This window comes from Artemia franciscana, unplaced genomic scaffold, assembly GCF_032884065.1.
Source record: "Artemia franciscana unplaced genomic scaffold, ASM3288406v1 Scaffold_1416, whole genome shotgun sequence".
NCBI classification, from domain to species: domain Eukaryota; kingdom Metazoa; phylum Arthropoda; class Branchiopoda; order Anostraca; family Artemiidae; genus Artemia; species Artemia franciscana.
The window spans coordinates 43,073-64,385 of NW_027062820.1; the positions used below are offsets into that span (position 1 = coordinate 43,073).

The window sequence follows — 21,313 nt, forward strand, 5'->3', positions numbered from 1 at the left end:
GGGGGGGGGAGTAGGGGCCGGTTAATTCGGAAAAATAGAAAAAATGAAGTATTTTTAGCTTATGAGCTGGTGACTGGATCTTAATGAAATTTGATGTTTGAATGATATTGTGTCTCAGAGCTCTTATTTTAAATCCCGACTGGGTCTGATGACATTGGGGGGAGTTGGAGGGGGGGAACCTAAAATCTTGGAAAACACTTAGAGTAGAGGGATCGGGATGAAACTTGATGGGAAAAATAAGCGCAAGTCCCAGATACATGATTGACATAATCGGAACTTATTTGCTCTCTTTGGGGTAGTTGGGGGGGGGAGTAAGTCTTAAAAATTAGAAAAAATGAGGTATTTTGAACTTACGAACGGGTGATTGGATCTCCATGAAATTTGATTTTTAGAAGGATATCGTGGCTCAAAGCTCTTATTTTAAATCCTGACCGGATCTGGTGACATTGGGGGAAGTTTGGGGTGGGGAGACCTAAAATGATGGGAAACGCTTAGATTGGAGGGATTGGGATGAAACTTGGTTGGAAAAATAAGCATAAGTCTTGCATACGTAATTTACATAATTGGAACGGATCCGCTCAATTGCGGGGGGGGGGGGGGTAATTCTGAAAAATAAGAAAAATAACGTATTTTTAACTTACGAAGGAGTGATCGGATCTTCATGAAACTTCATATTTAGATGGACCTCGTAACTCCGATATCTTATTTTAAATCTCAACCGGATCAAACGTAATTGGGGGGGGGGGGGCAATTGAGGGGACCGGAAATCTTAGAAAATACTTAAAGCGGTGAGATCAGGATGAAACTGGATGGGAAGAATAGAAACCTGTCTAAGATACGTGACTGACATAACTGGACCGGATCTGCTCTCTTTGGTGGAATTGGGAGGGGGGAGGTAATTTTGAAAATTGAAGTATTTGTAACTTACGAAAGGGTGACCAAATCTTAATGAAATTTGATATTTAGAAGGATCTTGTGCTATAAATTTCTAATTTCAAATTCCGACCAGATCCTGTGACATTCGGGGGAGTTGGAAGGGCGGATCCGCTCTCTTTGGGGGAGTGGGGGCGAGGGTTAATTCTGAAAGATTATAAAAATTAGGTATTTTTAACTTACGATTTAAGAAGGAAACATGTTTGAGAAGGAAGCATGATAAGAAAACAATTTACAATATGCATAACAATTGTAGCAAACAGATTTTGCATGGAACCCCCTATATTTTACCTCCCCCCCTTAATGTGTAAATATACAGTCGAAATTATATATTTCCCCTCTATTCCCCCAACGCGTCTCTCTTGTTTCATACCTTGTACTTATTAATTGAATTAACTGTTTAAAAGAACAACCGGAAAACAAGTGATGGGTGACAGAATGCATTGGTTTTATATAATTTGGACTATATATTTGCTTTTTAGGGGAAGGGGGGTTGGCGGTAAAGTATAGGGGGGATCCATGCAAAAGGTGTTTGCTATAGCTATTGTGCGTATTATGAAATGTTTTCTTAACATGTTTCCTTCTCTAGGCTTATACCCCTAAGCTGTAACTATTGCTGACGAAATTGGAATTCCCTAAGAAGCAAAGTCCTGCGGATGTAACTGTTCCAGTCATCTATGCAGTCAGCACAGTAAAGGGAAAATATTTTTACACTGTGACAGTCATCAATGATGATTTCACATTCATGAACTTAGCTATTGACTTTTAATTAGTACCCAGTCCTTTGGGCACAGACAACGCGGGTTTTAATGCGCAATTTAAATACGTATTTAAAACGTTTTCCATGAATTTGATGAGCAGAAATGGAAGTCATTCAAGAATCTATGTCAAAAGATAAGGATAAAATTGTAACTGAAGTGTATGAAAAAATTCCTACCTATAAAGAACAGTGTCGATAATACAAAAGGGTAAGGTAATAATTTTTGATGTTATTCTAAAGTCTGGTGTTGAATATTTTGATAGCCTTGCAGACTCAAAGGACTGCAGGTACATACACAGGCTCTTGGTTCATTTTTAGGGGGGGGATTAACTTAAAAATCATCGAAAATTGATTCTATTAGTCTGTGGCCTTTTGAAAGAAAATTACTGGTACTTCTGTATTATACCTAACACACTCAAGAAGTGTAGTTACGTTAATCATAATGAAATACACCGAAACATGATGTAAATATAATACTTTAGTTTATATAATAGTATAATTTGGGCTATATATTTGCAAATTAGGGGGGGGGGAGAATATATCTCAGAAATGGGTTAATAACCTAATCTTACCCCCACCCCCTGATGTACCCATATTTGACGCAAATCATACAAGTCCAATACATTCTGTCTCCCGTCATTTGTCCTTGTGTCTAAACCTAAAAATTGGCAAACACTTAGAGTGGAGGGATCGGGATGAAACTTGGTGGAAAAAAAACACGAGTTCTAGATACATGATTGACATAACCAGAATTGATCCGCTCTCTTTGGGGTAGTTGGGGGGGGGGGTAATTCTGAAAAATTAGAAAAAATGAGGGTATTTTTAACTTACGAACGGGTGATTGGATCCAATGAAATTTGATTTTTAGAAGGATATCGTGCCTCAAAGCTCTTATTTTAAATCTTGACCGGATCGGGTGACATTGGGGGAAGTTTGGGGTGGGGAAACCTAAAATGATGGGAAACGCTTAGATTGGAGGGATTGGGATGAAACTTGGTTGGAAAAATAAGCAGAAGTCTTGCATATGTGATTTACATAATTGGAATGGATCCGCTCAATTGAGGGGGGCGGGGGTAATTGTGAAAAATAAGAAAAATGACGTATTTTTAACTTACGAAGGAGTGATCGGATCTTCATGAAACTTCATATTTAGAAGGACCTCGTAACTCCGATATCTTATTTTAAATCTCAACCGGATCAAGCGTAATGGGGGGGGGGCAGTTGGGGGGACCGGAAATCTTAGAAAATACGTAAAGCGGTGAGATCAGGATGAAACTGGATGGGAAGAATAGAAACCTGTCTAAGATACGTGACTGACATAACTGGACTGGATCTGCTCTCTTTGGTGGAAATGGGGGGGGGGGGGTAATTTTGAAAATTGAGGTATTTGTAACTTACGAAAGGGTGACCAGATCTTAATGAAATTTGATATTTAGAAGGATCTTGTGCTTTAAAGTTCTAATTTCAAATTCCGACCAGATCCTGTGACATTCGGGGGAGTTGGAGGGGGGAACCGGAATTCTTGGAAAACTAGAAAATTGGAGTATTTATATCTTACGAATAGATGATCGGATCGTAATGAAATTTGATTTTTAGAAGGAATTCATGTCTCAGAGCTCTTATTTCAAATCCCGTCCAGATCTTTTGACATTGTGGGGATTTGGAGGGGGAAATCTTGGAAAAACACTTGGAGTGTAGGAATCGGGATGAAGCTTGGTGGATAGAATAAACAAATGTCCTTGATCCGTGATTGCCAGAATCGTACTGGATTCACTCTCTTTGGGGGAGTTGGGGGGAGGGGTTCAGTGATTTGGCGAGTTCGGTGCTTCTGGACGTGCTAGGGCGATGAAAATTGGTAGGCGTGTCAGGGAGCTGCACAATTTGACTTGATAAAGTCGTTTTCCCAGATTCGACCATCTGGGAGGCAAAAGGGAGAGGAAAAATTCGAAAAAATGAGGTATTTATAATTTACGAGTGGGTGATCGGATCTTAATGAATTTTGATATTTAGAAGGACTTTGTGACTCAGAGCTCTTATTTTAAATCTTGACCGGCATTAAGCCTCTTATTTTCCTTTTTAAATCAATCTATTGATTCATAGAATTTTGTTAGAGCTCATACCATATGATCTCTTGGCTCTTAGCTCTTCTCGCCTCGTCACAAGTGCCATATGAGCTCTTAGCTCTTGTTTTGTCTCCTATATCCTTGTTTTGAATTTTTTTTTTTGTGTTCGGTAATGCTGCACTGTAAGTGATACTTGTATTTATTTTATTTTCTTAATTTGTATTACTACAATGGTAAAGTGCCACAGATTTCTTTCTGTCGATTCCTATTTTCTTTACATATTGAACATTAAACTTTTCGCTTTGATATATTTGTCTCAAGTTTTCTTGACGTTTTTTGCGTCAAAAAGTTTGAGACTTGATTTGGGACAAAGCGTGATGTCACTAGACGAGTTCTGTGTGACCGACAGTAGCAGATTCTTCGGATCACGAAGTAATTTAAACAAAAATAAGATAGCTAGATGGTTGCTAAACTTATAAGCATTAAAGTGACGATACTAAAGTACTATTAATGGATACCGTAAATCAAATGAGGCTAAGTTGAGAGATACTAATAGAATTGTCAACATTGTTATAACTAATAAGTCACCTGAACTTTCCTTCATCATTTTCTTCCTCTCCTTCAATTCATACGAGTATATTTTTGTTTTTTAGATAAGAGATACGAGACTGTGATTCTACCTATTTTTGGCATTCCTGTGCCATTTCATATTTCGACCATTAAGAACATATCTCAGAGTGTAGAGGGTGATTATACATATTTAAGAGTGAATTTCTTTCATCCTGGCGCCGCTGTTGGAAAAGGGGATCTAACCTCATTTCAAAGTCCAGAATCAACTCATCTTAAAGAAATGTAAGCTTTTTTCATTCATTCTTCGTTTTTTTCGACGCTTCTGATCTTAGTGCTTAACTTTTGTATGATTATGCAATTGGAAATAAAAATATGCTAAAAACTGAAATTCTGGGTGGTTATTGCTACCTGTCCTTCCTTTAAAATTGCGACCTTGCTTCCATATTTGTCGCTATATATATATATATATATATATATATATATATATATATATATATATATATATATATATATATATATATATATATATATATATAGTTTAGTAAAGAACAGTTCAAATAGGGATAAATCCTTATATTAAAGTAAAGAATACAGCCTTAGGCTTTACAGTCCCTACCGGCGGTGCTAATCTCTGTTTCTTGGCCCTTCAGCCAGGAAGTGCAATGGGGGGCTGGGGGACAACAATCTTGTACTTTTGCACACCCTTCCCGTTTACCTTCCCCTGATTTCTCTAGGTACCCATTTAGACTGGGTCGACTCTGGCTGAGCTTACAGAGTCGCGCCACTGACCCCAGTCCCAAACTAAATAAATCCTTATATTAGACAGTGAAAAAAAAAGAAAATACTGGACATTTTGATCATATATACAGTATTTTTGAAAGATTTTTCACTGCCTAATAAATGCATTTAACCCTATTTTAACTGTTATTTATCGTCATGGAGATGTAGTGTGGTCTTTGAAAATACCTATATGTATATTTACTTCATATTTGCATCTGTTGAATATTCACAGGAAGCAATGCTCATAGACAACATTTTGAAAGGACGTTGTTCAATAGCTTTGAAGCAATTCTAAGCTATATCATAATGGCTAAAATGAGGATAGAATAACAAATAATAAAGAATAGAATAAAGCATAATAACACGTAATATAACAAGAATTTTTGACATATAATTATCATTAAGTAACAGATGTAAAAACAAGGTACCTGAATCTAAAAAGTTATTTTAAAACTGAAAATGCTTTAATTGGAGGACGAATTTTGTAAAACTTTGACTTAGCAAGCCCATCTTTGGAGCTAATCCAAGATATCCAAACTGACAAATGACTAGTGAAGTACAGGAGAAGATTTAAAATCGCCCTCTTCACCCTTGAGTGATGATGTGTTATTTTAACTCAAATGCTTTTGTTTTGAGCTTTATTTAACTTTTTAATTGGACTCGGTAATTGTGCATAATAGTTGTAGTGCTGCTTGTCTTAACGTGACTCTCCCTGGTTGAAAGCCAATTCTATTCCCTATAGCATTGAAATACGTAACAAGATTTCCTTCTTTCTCATTGGCTTAGTTGCTCCTTGAGGGGTGTGCCAGAATATCTAAAGACTGTTGACTTCAGCTAACTGGCCAACTTAAGCCCATGAGAAATCAGGAAATCTTGGATATTAAAACTTATTGCTAAAAATCATATCTTATAACTACAAACTTAAGAATCTTCGGAATTATTTATCGGTATAAGATCTACAAAACGACACAAAAATCAAAGCTGTATGAATAGTAAAACTCTTATAAATAGTTAAGGAAACACATCTTAAATGGCGAATTTTAAAGAAAACTGATAATAATAATAAAAAAAAATTCATGGCCAAAAATTTTGGGATCTTGTGGCAAATCGAGAGGCTACTTTACAATGCTCTACGTCTTGTAAAAACAGTTTTATTACTACTTTAAAAAATTAGAGGTGTCCCCACTAATTAATTTTTATCAAGCTCTAAAGAAAAAAAAAAAAATGCAAATTTGTCGGGCCTATTCATATCAAAGCTTTCAATGAAGCCATAGTAATTTTTTCATCAAAGCATCTGCTCGTGTCTGTTGTTAATACGCATTTCACTTCTATAGGAAAATAGCATTGGCTTTCAACCTGGGAGAATGACCTTAAACTGGTTAAAAAGCCATGACGAAGTGTCAGAGACCAGATTCTCCTATTACTTACCCATGCTCTTTGAAAAAAACGAATAGTAAATCATGCAACTGCAGTAAACATATCACATTTCAAGAGAAGACTAGCTGCTCTCTGATGAAACCCACCTTTATATTTAGATATTAACCTGGTGAAAACTGTTTTTGGCTTCGAAATTTTCACCTAGAGATTCCTAAATTTTGATAAAACCCTCGTTAGCTTGTTAATCCAGCTATTTCACTATGAAAGGTGTTTTTAATTTAAAAATTTCGTTGAGGTATTTCTAGACTTGACAAATCTCCTTTGCGAAAGGTATTTTTGGTTTTGTAGTTTGAATGAGATATTCCTAAACTTTAACCAAAGCCACCTTTAGCTGTTTAGGCCAGTTGTTTTATATAAATAAGGTGTTGTACGACCTCCCTTTGACTCTAGCTAAAATAATGTGTTTTATACAAGAAAGGTGTTGTTGGGTTTTGAAAATTTCATCAAAATATTCCTGTTACTTTTTCCAGAACTTATCGAAGTACCAACACAAAAGAGCCGGGTGAGCTGTCTGCACCATCTTCAAATTTAAATACAGCTTTTAGGATCATTAAAGAAGTTCAAAAGAAGTTTAAAACAAGAGAAGCAGAAGAAAGAGAAAAAGAGAATTTGGTGAAACAGGATACCCTGGTATTATCGCAGAACAAGGGCAACCCCAAGTTAAAAGATTTATATATTAGACCGAATATTGTACAAAAACGAATTTCAGGTACGGTTATTTACTTTTTTTTACGTCCTGATGTTTAAATTGTAACCGTATTAGGAAAATACAAGAAAATCAGGCTGAATTTGAAGACTCGATGCTGCGTTGTTGAAGGGATATTGTTTCCCCAAAAACTAAAGATAAAAGAAGAAGAAAGAAATTGCAGTCGTCTTTCCCATAATATGGTTACTTAGCTACCCTAGGATGGCGGGGAGGGGGGCTCAGATTTTTTATGTAACCACAGCTCTTAGACAAATACTTAACCTTAGTAAAGGTAATAAGGATTAAATAAATCCTTATAAAAATTAAGTTAAGGTAATAAAGATTAAGTAAAATAAGGACTTATGAAAAGAAATAATGCTTAAGGTATAAGATATAGCTAAGATTATAAATAACCTTAATGAAGGTTATGACATTTTCAAATAGATGATCACAAAATAATAATCAAATATATTAAAAATATATTCTATTTTCTCGTCATGTATTTTCTGTTGATTTTTAGCTTTTTTGTTAATTGAGAAACAATGAATTATCAGTTGTGCTCTGCGTTATTTTCGTATATATTTGACAAGTTGCACAAGTAATAGCTCTTTTTTCATTGATAGGCTTAGCGCCAATTTCTTTGTATGTTTTATTTTAACAAACTGGTCTGTTCCGAAGGAAGTCGGCAAATCGAAATATGGTGAGCAAAAATGATTTTTGTAAGGGGAGATGGCTAGAGTGTAGGACTCTTTATGCTCTATAAACTCTTTGAACCTCTCAATTATAGGAACGCTCCGTAAGTAAAGTCTATGCTAAGAAAGATAAAGATGAAAGGAAGTATATACTACATTACTGGATCATACGTAATTCAAAACAATTGTATACATACATTGATGGTTCTTGAAAATACAGGCTTCTTATAAACATACCAAACTGTTATCTTTATCTAAGCCATCCTGGCTGAGTGGTTGGCGCGCTGGCGTGGAAATTCTGTGTCCAAGGGGCACGGGTTCAATCCCGGTTGTGACCAGTTATTTAGTTTGGAACGGGGGTCAGTGGCGTGACTCTGTAAGCTCAGCCAGAGTCGACCCAGCTCTAAATGGGTACCTGGAGAAATCTGGAGAAGGTAAGCAGGAAGGGTGTGTGAAAGAACAGGATGGTTGGCCCCCAACCCCCCATTGCACTTCCTTGCTGAAGGGCCATGAAACGGAGATCAGCAACACCGGTTTGGACCTTAAGGGTCTAGTGCCGTCTTACTTACTTACTTTACTTACTACTACTTTACTACTTATCTTTATCCTACCTTCTAAGAAATCAGGTCACTATGTCCATCTGCCTTTTGTATCTTAGACCTTACAATTACTTATACAAACATGTTTGTGCAAAAAGAGATGATTCCTTTTTTCCACCAAGATTTTGCTGGAGCTCTCTCCTGGTAAAACGTTGGAGATCTGAGCTTGAACTGTTTCTTTTATTCTTTTCATCCTTCCCAGAAAAGCAATTTTCTCCTTCCTCATGTTTTTAAAATTGAACCTGCATACGCCTATCTTTTACTTTTTTTTTACTTTGTTCTTTGTTGAGTTAACCTTACTTCTAGGGAGATTAAACGATATATATATTTTTGTTATGAAGCATCTTGCGTATTGATTTGTACAATCATGTTTTTTGGAATTCAAGACACGTTTTATTCGGCCATTTTATACACACGTTTTATTTGTTTATCATAGCTTTATATTTTCTTTGCCTATCTATTTACTCGTTCGTTTACATTTTTCTGTCTAAATTTTCATGCTGCTGGAGCGTTAGAAGCGTACACAAGTGGTTTAATCAATGCATTAACTGTAGTTAAGTTTAAAAAGTTTTAAAGATTCATATTTTCTGAATTTGCATGTTTTCATGAAAGTCTTGCCTCATCCAAGGACCTTTCTAAGGAAGATCAGGGTATCAGTTTGCTTCCTTGTGGATTCTGTTTATATATTCATTTTTTTTTTTCGTTATATTCTTCAACAGTTCTTTAAATGCTTTTTCTTCCTTATAGGAACGTTAGAGGCTCATACTAATGGTTTCCGGTATACTTCTATCCGCGGTGATAAAGTGGATATTTTGTATAACAACATCAAACATGCTATCTTCCAGCCATGTGATGGTGAAATGATTATTCTGCTCCATTTCCATTTAAAGGTAAGGCTGTGAGTTTTTACTCACTTTATACAATCTTCTTTCATTTATTTTTTTAAAAATCATTTTTTAAATAAATAAAATTTTTAATAAATAAAATAAATAAATAAAATTTAATTATAATTATTTATGTAATTATTTAATTATAAAATTTAAGTTATAATTATAAATAAAAATTTAATAAATAAAATAAATCAATTTTTTTTATAATTTCATTATATTTTTTTTTAAAATATAAAGTCTTTTATTGAAAGCTTCTTGTTCATTTATAAAGAATTGTAATTTGAGCCTTTTGGAAGCCGTTCTGACCAAGTCCACTTCGAAATAAGGTTTTCAAAGTTTTGGCATTACAGTACTTGGTTGGGCCTCAATTTTGTATAGTCACAAAGATATTTCTTAAAAACAAAGAGTAATGCAAAAAACAACGTACACCGTTGTGTGCTTCGAATAATTTTACAACCCAATTCAAAGATTCTCCGCACTAAGCGTTTAAGAAAATCCTAAGTATTTTTGTGTTTGCTTGAATTATATGATAAATGTATAAAAAATAGACCCTATAATGATTCACTTTTTTTTTTTGTTGTTGTTGTTGTTGCTAGTTTTATGGACTAGAGATACATATTCTTGAAGGGCTCATATTACTGATTCACTTTGACTTAGACCCGACTGTGCCCCAGAGGCACCTAGGGCATCAAGAAGGATCTGCCAACCTTCCTGTTGATTTGCTGATGTCAGCATTTGCAGGCTACGAAGATTTGTCTGGTCGCATTGTTTCTGGGTCTGCCTCTGCGGCATGAGCCCGTTCGTTTTCAGTGGTGCCCTGCATGGGGTAGCTGGAGATTGTCTAAACGTAGTAAGTGGCTAAGGTATCACCATCTGCAATCTTTTATGGCATGTGTCACAAGAGGCTGGCCCATCTTGTCCCGGAAGGATTGGTTAGTTATCCTTTGCTACCTCTCCTGTTCCTAGTTTAGGTTCCAGATCTCTGCTGCGTAAAATAGAATTGGTATAAGATTGCTGATTCAGACGATGACATCAGGACAACAACAAAAAATGATATCAGAAAAAAACCTTATACCTAGGTTATTTTTAGGAAGCTGTTCTAAATACCACTCCTCCTAAACCGAGTTAACATTTAATTTGCAAAAATGATGGATGCAATTATTATACTTATTTTTTTTTATCCCTTGCTCTTTTTTATTCGCTTTCCTATTTTCTGATGAAAATATTCTCATTTTTAGAACGCAATCATGTTTGGTAAGAAGAAACATAATGATGTGCAGTTTTATACAGAAGTTGGCGAGATTACAACGGATTTGGGCAAACATCAGCATATGCATGACAGGGATGACTTAGCCGCTGAACAGGCCGAAAGGGAACTGAGACATAAACTCAAATCAGCGTTTATTAGTTTCACTGATAAGGTCAGTTTCCCACTTGAAGCTATTGATTTCTGGAACATAAGCTTAAATAATCTTCTATTAGGCACGCAGCCTGGGAATAGGAGGTTCCAAATCCGGATCCCATGGATTCATACAATTTCCCCCTAATTTTCCAAATTTGATGGTTTTCCTTGTAACGAATTTTAATATTGACCTCCCCCCCCCCCCCTCGTTCGAGAAAATATTTGAAACTGAAAACGTATTGCACAACTTTGGAAGAAGTTGTAGCTTAGATCCTTAAAACTAGGAGAAAAATTATCAACCTTAGTGGAATTTGGAGATGATACTTTGTTAGATCTATGGCTATAGAAAGTAAATCCATTTAGCAAATGAAAAAATTGTACTGTAAAAAAAAAAAAAGAAAAAAAAAAAAAAAAAAAATTGTTACTTAGTGCACATAATCACCAAGAAAAAAACAACAACAAAGATTAAAGCATATTTCCTAAAATAAAGTTGAAGTTGATGTTGTGCTATTCGACGTCGAATTTTAACGGTGTATTGGCTTGAGAAAGTCACATTTCTTATTGAAAATAAAAGAAGTGAAGCCGCATTTTTGATCCATAAGGGTATTTTGTGTAAAAACTAAATTTTTTTCTATTCACTTTTATTTTTATTTTTTAATGGTAAACGTCTTTAGTGCTTCAAGACCATGCTTGTTAAAGATTGAACTTTAATGCATGTATTTCTAGTTTCTGTTTTTGAATTATTCTTAAATAATCTTTGCCATAACCAAGGCTATATCTCACACCACTTTCTGAAAAGGTGCCAAATGTACTGTAATAGTTCCGTTTAGGGTCTTTATTCCACATTCACTTTATAGGAGCTAAGGAGGTGTTAGCGGATAATTGAAGGGACATAAAATTTTTTTTATCCGTTTTTGTTCTTCATGAATCTGCACAAGTTTTCTTGAACTTGTTCGTTATTTAATTTGTCCAGTTTTTCTATCTTTAAATTCAACTATCCTGTAATAAAACCAGACACGTCTTGTGTAATATCGATTTTCTTTAAAATGGATTTATTAGAAATATTACTAGTATGGTTCGGATTTTTCAATTCATTTTGATTAATTCTAGGTGGCAAAAATGACAAACAGCGAGATTGAATTTGATACACCATTTAAAGAGCTTGGATTTCCTGGTGCTCCATTCAGAAGTACAGTCTTGCTACAGCCCACCTCTGGCAGTCTTGTGAATCTTACGGAGTGGCCTCCTTTTGTAGTGTCATTGGAAGAAGTTGAATTAGTCCATTTTGAGAGAGTTTCTTTCAGCCTCAAGAACTTCGACATGGTCTTTATTTTCAAGGATTATAATCGTAAAGTGTCGATGATTAATGCAATTCCAATGAACATGTTGGATCACGTCAAAGAATGGCTGAAGTAAGTTTCTTTTCTTAAGTCCAAGATAACTTATTTAATTAATAAATTTATATAAAATTTAATATTAAATATTAAAAGATTAAATATTGATTTTATATTAAAATTTAGATAAAAGCTTTCAAAACTTAGTCAAGTTCGATTTTCTTTTCCCATAATATAAAGAAATATATTTTGAAATTCAATTTTGACTGGTCATTCAAATGTGAAGACGGCGAAACCACAGCACATACTACGATAAAAGGTCTGGCTTATTCAAAAGTACTAGTTCACTTCATTTTAATTGTTCTTCTTCTCATTTTAATTGTTCTTCTTCTCGTGGAAGCTTATCCTCACACTACTTGTGAAACAATCTCCAAGGTTGTAAAAGTGGTTACTTGGCCTGTAAATATTAGTATCCTATGTTTGTTTGTCGTTATTATTTTTGTAGTTGTTTTGTGTAGGTATGGTATACCATATATAACATATATGTTATACAGTTTACTAGTTTTCACTTGGTAAACACTGTTCCTTCTTGATGAAAACTTCTATCAAAGTAACTAATATAACAAAGAGGCAGGCTCTGTTTTATTCAGTTCAAGACTACTTTTGCTATACGTTCAAAACTTCCTACTTCTTGTATGTAGTTCATTCAGATTTAAAATATCCCTCACTGTTTTAAAGGCCGAAAGACCCTATTATCAGTGTATGAACTTGAAATCATCCCAAAAAGTTGAGTTAGTCATCGAAAAGAAAGTAAAAAAAAAAAAAAAAAAATTAACCCCCATTTCACCGGCAGTTTAGCTGCAGACGAAAATTTTATTTGGTTATTAACATGCTATCAGTGGTTTAATTACATCCTTTGTGCTGCACACTCTTCTTCCTTTCTCTATCTCTTTCTTTCTCTTTTTTTTTCTCTGTTTATCTCTTTTCCATTTACTCAGACATCCAATTGCTCTAGTTCCAAAGCTTATAAAAATCCCGAAGCTGGTGAACTATCTGGATCGTTTCGTAAATATCTAGTCGTTTAGGGAAATAGTTTTCTTGTCTTCGTGTATCTTTTCTTTTATTCCCCTGTCACTTTAAATGCATATTTTGTACATGAGTTTACAATTGGGAGGGGCCTTCGCCCTTCCGCAATCAATAATTTAGAAATCATCATTATTCTCTACAGTTTCGCAATGATTTGCATTTATTTTTGGCTTTTGTCTGCCCCACCCCCAACAAAAAAATCCAATAAGCATGCCTGTTCGATAAGATGGGCGTATTTATGAAAAGCGTAGACTAAAACTAATTCTTGTGTTTTTAATTGGAGAGCTGTTTTTGAGCAACCTTAATTTTTTTTTTTTTGTAATAAGACCTCATATAATCCATGAACAGCCACTAAGATACGGATTCTGTCGGATGACGGCCATTTCCTATTCCTAATTCTTTTTGATTTCACCTGAAAAGCTCTGAGAAGAAAGTCTAAATTAATTACTAGTATTTTGCTTTTTATCTTGAACCATTTGCTAGTTTTGCATTGCGGAACTCCTGAAACCACGTTTTGTCAGCATTGTTTCTGTCGTTATGCAGCTTCCCCCTGATCAGACAATTATTTGTTTATTTATTTATTTATTTCTAACCCATCAGACAATACAAAAAAGTACACAATGGCCGAGTACAAAATAGAAAAGACAAAAAAAAAGGGACTACAGGACATACAATACAAGACAAAACAAAAAACAGTACACAAAGACGGAGTACAAAATGGAAAAGACGAAAAAAAGGAACAACAAGACAATACAAAAAAGTACACAAGACGGAGTACAAAATAGAAAAGACGAAAAAAGGGACCAAGAAAAAAGAAAACATCACAATCTTTATCAGAACAATTAGTAAGGATCATTTAAAAAACACCGAGAAACAGTTAAATACATACAACTATAAACATCACTGTAAAAGAAGTGAATACAGTGAATGAAAATTCATTTTGCGGTTATGTTTTAAAGTACGTTTTGATATAGGCCTAAGAGGTTGAGATTGTTATAGGCCTAAAAGTCGAACACTTGACTGTAATGTAACCTAATGTGAACTAAAATTCAGATGACGGTATTGTAAAAGTATCAAGAATCATCTACAAGAGCAATCTTAGGTATGACATTAGCAAAGGGGTTTCATGGATAACATGTAGTACACTAATATTATCTATACCAAACCAAGCTTTCCGTTACAACTTTGGAGACTGCCGTTATTATGACTTTCATTGTAACAATATAGTGAGACGCAGGGTAAACAGGTAGAAATTCATCAAGTTCCGATTAATATTTAGACTCTTAAGTTGCATCCGGTGGATTGAATTCATTCGAAAAATGTGTTTTCCACTCAGATAGGGGCATATCAGAAGCCTTGAAAGTGCCAAAGATTTGATGTCTAGGGAGCAAGGGATTGCCGAATGGAATCGGGCGAAACAGAAACTCTAAGCAAATATGAATTAACAGTACCTGGACAGTGTCGAGCTAGCGAAATATATGCAACTAGAACATTGAAACAGTGTACACTGAAACAGTGTACAAAATAAATAATGGTCTGCCTTCGCTACTAGGGCAAAGCGTAAGGCAGCCTAGACTAAGTGACCACAAGTTAGTAAAGAAAGAAATATAGCCCTTAGTAACCAAAAATTTATAACGTTAAGTGAGAATGAATCGCCCTTTGAAGCTGATTCAAAAATTATTTCGATGAATTTTAATATTAAAAGCTTGCTGCGAGAACAAGTTTAGTTGAACTTTGAAAAATAAACCGAAACCCCCTTAAAAATGGTCTCGGGTTGAAATGAAAACTACACTAATGGATTGTCCATAGCCGAAAACCTCACATAGCAGAATTACAGTCCCTTATCTTGACCAATTCAATTCAATTTATTAATATAATACGCATAACAAATAAAATTTGTTATGTGTATAACACATATACGACGTGTGTAATCACACGCATGGTTACAAGTCTGAGAAGTTATATAAATTAGCGCATAAATTCATATAAATAGATAAGCATCAAACTAAAGTGCATGAGTTAAAGATTTGTAAATTTTTGAAATAATAATTTCAAATCTGCCAGGAAAAGGTCGGAGCTGTCAACCGTATAAAAAGAATCAAGGGGAGGAAGGCGACACAAATCCTACGAGGACCCAACAATGAAGGGCCCAAGGTCTGCCAACTGATCTAAGTGATTTCTGAAGCCCTAAGGCCTAGTAGAGTGAAGTGAGGGCCAATGTATAAAGGACGAAAGCCTGAGCCCCGAGTGATTTAAAAGCCAAATGTCCGAGTTGTTGACTGTAGCGCATAAAGGGAGTGTAAAAAATGACAAAAACTCGCAAAGTAGGCCTTTTTGTTGACAAAACGCTCACCAAATACCTATTTTTATTATTTTTGTATATCAACATTCTTTAAAATCTAACATTCTGTACTATTTGCATATTTTTGGCGGATTCCCTTTGAAAAGTGTGCCTCCTCTCCCTGACATCTTCATCCGTATATTTGTGGGGTAACTTCTTGCCTTAGGTGGTAGTTAGAACTAGCCCTCCTTCCCTACTTTGAGGGGGGGGGGGGTTGTGGCCTGAAAGACAAAAACCCTCCCATAAAAGCTGTCATAATTTTTTCTGACGGTTTACACCCCTTCCCCCTCCCCCCATGATTACTAGACCCGTATATGTTTTTTTCTCTACTGCTCAACAAATTCAAAACGCCGATGATTCACTTTTTTCTAATAAGCTTCTTTTTCCAGTTCATGTGACATTCGTTACACTGAGGGAACACAATCTCTTAACTGGACAAAGATCATGAAAACGATCACTGAGGATCCCGAGGGCTTCTTTGAAACAGGAGGCTGGAGTTTCTTAGATCCAGATTCTGGCGATGAAGAAGAAGTTGAAGACGAGGAAAGTGAGGAGGATGAGGCTTATCAGGTAAAGTATTTATCATTTACCTCGCCTGCATCTCTTACTTTCTTCTTTTGAACGTGTTCAGTTTATCTCTTTTGATTCCTCCTCCTTCTCTCTTCTTTTCCTCTTTCTCTCTATTTATCTGTTCTTATCTTTATCTCTTCTGAAAACAGGACAGCCCTATTAATTTCTGCTAAAATATTCTGTTTCAATCCCATGTCCTTGTAAGTTGACATATACTAAGGAGTAGGGGAGGTTAGACATCTATGCCCCTTGTCTAGAATATTACGATTTCCCCCAATTTGTGTGAAGAAGGGGGCATGTTTCGTATGTAGAAAAAAAAAATTGTGTAAGTTAAACTACAACTACCTAAGATTTTTTTTTATATATATTCGCTTCGCCTTTCGTTCTTTTGTATAAAACTTGCTTGTTTTACATGCAATTGTGGAACTTTGGAACCTTCCTTACGGGGAATTGTCGGGGCAGCTTCCAGGACGCATAAATTGACCTCCCTAGTCCCAAAGATGTCTGTTTTAAGAAATCATAAAAATATATATATATTTTTTTTAGATATTTAGCGCTGTTGAGATAAGACAAAAATACTCTGCTCAATCGCATAGTAGCCTAAATTCAGAAAATTGATTAAAGAAGAATTAAGTTTGTTGTGATATTTTCTTTTGGAAAAAGAAATGAGGAAAGGAATTTAACAGTAATATCCCGTCCCTTGGTTACCCCTTGGGCCTGGCAACTATTTTTATAGTCTCTAATCAAGATGAATATGCCATTCAAAGCTTGAATTCGTGAGTTTTTCACGAATTAATATGGCATTCAAAGCTTTGAATTAGATGTAAGTGATTGTTTTAGTGCTTTAATATTTTAATCGTGCTTCAATTGTCTTTTATTTATCCTTTTTATTTTAGTTTAAAGTAACGTTTTACTACAGTAATAAAAAGGAAAGTAAATTTTAATTCTTTTTAAGGAACAATTCTTTTGTTTTCGATTTTTTTTCTTTTGTTTTATATAGTAAGATTCAAAATTTATGCTTTTTTGTCTCAGAATAGTCTAATTACTTTAAGATTTATCAATTTTATCTTTTTTCATCGCTTTGAACTAAATGCGTATAATATGGGCTGGCAAAAAAACAAGAAAAAAAGAAGTTATGTATTTAAAACTAAGTTGAATATTTGATAATCTTATTTTGTTTTTATTTTGGTTCTTAGCCATCTGGTTCAGAAACTGGTGAAGATGAGTCAGAAGAAAGTGAATATTCTGAAGCGGATTCCGATGTTTCGAGTGATTATAGTGGTAGTGGTAAGAGACCATTTATTATATTTATAATCTACTTTATATAATTGATGTGTGGGTAGGCTAAATTTCACTTGGTCAATAATTAAACTGAAAACCGTGACAATGCCTATAGATGCATAAAGCAGATAACAGTTTCCTCAGAAAGCACAGATTAGATCTTTCAGTTGATAGTTGGATGCATAATTTTTTTTTCTTTTGTCTAGAGGCAAACTTGTTATACACATTGCATGCAATCAGTAGGTTTTATTAAGGTTTTACATAGCAACTTATTTTTTAAACAATTTTAAATAGACGTAATCTTAATAGTTAATTAAATTTAAATTAATCAAATTTGAATTTTAATGTTCTTTTGTTTTAAAAGAACGTTTTAAAAGAATTGTTTTAAAAGGATGCAAAACTAATTTTATGCGTTGTTTCCTAAATGTGTCTCGCTTTGCTTCACAACTTGGGGACCAAGTTGGAACTTTAATGAACAATTTTTCTTTTTTTGGGTGGGGGATGGGGGCACGCTATTGTTTCTCCAATCCTCACAAAAAAATATAGGTTATGTTTGTCTTTCCTCTAATGCCTGTCGTCCGACAAATATGGCTAAAATGTAATAGCGCTATTTTTTACAAAGATAGAATTCCTGAACAGTTTGACTAAATTTATAAATGAGAAGAAGGAATCGTAGAACTGGTGCAATTTATAGAGGAGTCTGCATTTCATAACCACTCTACTTGTGAAATATTGAAATTCAGTGTCAAGGTTTTCAGCTGATCAAAGAATTAATGTCTTTTTAGAAATGGTAGAAAAAAGATGTATGTAATCTAAATGTTTTTTAGATGTGGAGAATATTCATTCAACATTTATTTACAAAAGCTGCCCTAGTATTAATTATCGTTCTCTACTCTGTCACACGTGTCAAATCTAGCTTGAAAAAGGAATAGGTTTTACACTATAAAAAGCTTTTGCGAGTAACTTAAACTTTACCAGTAAGGTGTGAACGATTTCAATTTAAATGTTTGCACGGTCTTGGGGAGGCTCTTCAACTGTACCAGTAAGGTGTGAATGATTTCAATTTAATGTTTATATGGTATTGTGAGGCTTTTTAACTTTATCAGTAAGGTGTGAACGATGTCAATTTAAATTTTTGCTCCGTCTTGGGAGACTCTTCTACTGTACCAGTAAGGCATGAATGATTTCAATTTAAATGTACGGTCTTACAAAAGGTTTATTTTTCTAAAAAAAAATCCGTACAACAAGAATTATTTTTTCCTTGAAGATTCGAAATATGTAAGAGGAGTTAAAGAGTTTCCTCTTTACAGCTATTTCTGTAATTGAGTATGGTCCCTTAGTTTTTTGTTATTTTCTATCATCAAATTTGTTTCTCCTCTGGAATGAGAAGTAAGAAGTCTATGACAATGTCAGGCAACATTTTTATCAAATTCTACTTATTCTTGTAAGAAAAATGGCCTATATCTTTTCTTTTGTAGTTAGTTGACTAGCAATGTTAAAGCTCTTTTTCCCCCTTTTTGGCGACTTGCATGAAAATTTAAGCCTCTGTTCAAAAAAGATAATATGAATAAGACCTTAGTATTTTGAGGTTTAAGAAACTGGTTTATCATAATTTCCTTTATATAGATGGTTATGGCGCTGCTTTTCGATTCAAACCTTGGAATTTCGTAGCTTTTTTGTAATACGGCGTTTTTTCTTTCTTTCTAAATATCGATGGTGATTGACTTGTTTATTATCTTGAAAAATGAATTGTAGTGCAGTGCAACTAGATGGGGCTGAACATTTTACTTGTTTAGATTGACAACTGATTCTCATGTTGGGAAATTTGCTATATGGCATTAAAACTACCGGGCATACTTAAACATATATTCAGTAAATCCATAAGATAATAAACTGGGAGTTTTTTTTTTTTTTAATTCAGTAGCCGAGAGACTGACGTCATTCATCTTACAAGGGAACAGAGTTTTTACAACCTTTTTCATATCTGATCCGCCGCTTTCTTTACTGAAAAAAAAATGTATGATTTAGGGCTAATTGAACTTCCTACATTTTTTGTCTTTTAAGCTAAACTCAAATAAATAATAAAATTCTTCTACGAATTACACAATCCATTACAGTAATCCATTTTTTAGATTCTAAAAAAAAACGTGCTGTAAGAAAATTATATTGAAGTATAATTTATTTTAATTTTTTTTTGTAGAAGATGAAGAAGCAGCTGAGGAGTCGGGTAAAGACTGGTCTGATCTGGAAAGAGAGGCGGCTGAAGAGGATCGTAAGCGTTTAACTGGGGACTACGAAGAGGAGGATAGATCATCAAAAAAGAAAAAAGGATCATCTCATGATAAATATGATAGTAAAAGGTCAAAACATTCGTCTCCGAAAAAAGATAAACATAAAAGCTCGAGCAGAGACCATGACCGTCACCACAAGTGAGTAGTATTTTCCCTCACTCCCCCTTCGTCTTTCTCTTTCTCTCTGCTTTTTCTTATGTCGCGTATTGTTTTATTATTATTAATTTTTCAGGTTTTGAGGATTCCTAAAAAAATCAAGCGGTATCCCTTTTTCTTTTAGGTAAACGAAAAATGTGGATTTAATGTATATTTTTTATTTTTATATAGGAACAAGTTCCCTATATCTCCCTAGCAGTGTACGAATGCATGTCTATTTGATTATATATTTTTTTAGGAGTTCCAGCTCATCTTCAAAAAGAAAACGAGAAGATAGCGAGAGTCGCAAGTCACCCAAAAAGAAGAGTAGAAAGTAAATTGAAAACTATATAGTGTCTGTGCTTTTTTACTTTATTTGCTATTTTATATTAAATAAAAATAGATATTAGTTAATTTCGGTTACCACTATTGGTTTTTATTTTGTTAATTTTCAAGTTTTGAACTGGATAAATGCACATTGGTGTAGTCTAGGTAGATAATGTGGTTGCTAAAAAATTTGTAACAGAAGGACGTTGTCGTATGGGAAGACGTCAGGTGAAGGCAATGAATTATTTTCTAAGATTGTCATAAGGGATAAATTTCTTTTAGGAGTTCCAGCTCATCTTTAAAAAGAAAACGAGAACATAGCGAGAGTCGGGTCTGAGAATTAATAAATTACTATTAATTTACTAATATTAATAATTAATATCAAATTAAAATTGATATTTAATTTGATAATATATAGCGCCAACCACTCAAGAAGTGATATTTTTTTATATTTAAATTTTGTGATATTTAAATTTTTTATATCCAGAAATGAATTAATTAGGTGCTTTGACATTTTCATATTATTTTAATATGTATATAATAGACATTCTGTAATAAATATTCTGTAATATGCATGTAATAGAATATACAATATCTTAGAAGTACAAAAATGTCAATAGTTCTCAAAAAATATTTTTATGGTATTTGGTTAGCAAATAGCGGTGATATATGGTAGTCCAACGCATTTTAGAGCTCTTCATTAGCATTTCCTGTTCTATTCATCCTAAAATATTCAAATAAAGATCAAAATCGCCAAAAAAATATATGAACTCTAGTAAAGATGCATATAGGCATGCGCTTCAAACTAAGCATAGGAGTCAAACTACTCCTTAAAAACAAATAATTGTGTGTTTATTTTCGTATTTGATAGATATATATATTGTTGATCTAGGTTCTCAAGGTTCCGACCTGTGGCAGATTTTTAATTAAAAATTTCTTAAATCTAGAAACTTTCAGATATTCAATTCAAAACGAGCACAAAAATAAAATTTGAAATTCAGCCTTTAGTAAGAGAATTATCCTGTAAAAATTTTGATTTATAAATAACTAATCGTTGAAATATGATAGGATGGTTCAGGTCTTTTGGTAGTATAGCTTCAAAACGGGTTCTACCTTAAGTCTGCGTCGCTTGACTGT

At 34.1% G+C, this 21,313-nt stretch overlaps 1 protein-coding gene across 1 annotated transcript in view; it reads left to right on the forward strand.

The window, feature by feature from the left end:
• LOC136042524 (FACT complex subunit spt16-like) overlaps positions 1-20,263 on the forward strand; it is a 53,558-nt gene extending 33,295 nt beyond the window's left edge. Inside the window, exons 12-20 of the mRNA XM_065727486.1 lie at positions 4,410-4,608; positions 7,014-7,252; positions 9,267-9,409; positions 10,648-10,830; positions 11,922-12,223; positions 15,962-16,142; positions 17,339-17,429; positions 19,624-19,852; positions 20,109-20,263. Coding sequence (XP_065583558.1) covers positions 4,410-4,608; positions 7,014-7,252; positions 9,267-9,409; positions 10,648-10,830; positions 11,922-12,223; positions 15,962-16,142; positions 17,339-17,429; positions 19,624-19,852; positions 20,109-20,187 — 1,646 coding nt within the window. The 3' untranslated portion in view covers positions 20,188-20,263. The remainder of the gene's footprint in view (positions 1-4,409; positions 4,609-7,013; positions 7,253-9,266; positions 9,410-10,647; positions 10,831-11,921; positions 12,224-15,961; positions 16,143-17,338; positions 17,430-19,623; positions 19,853-20,108) is intronic.
• Positions 20,264-21,313: the final 1,050 nt, after the last annotated feature.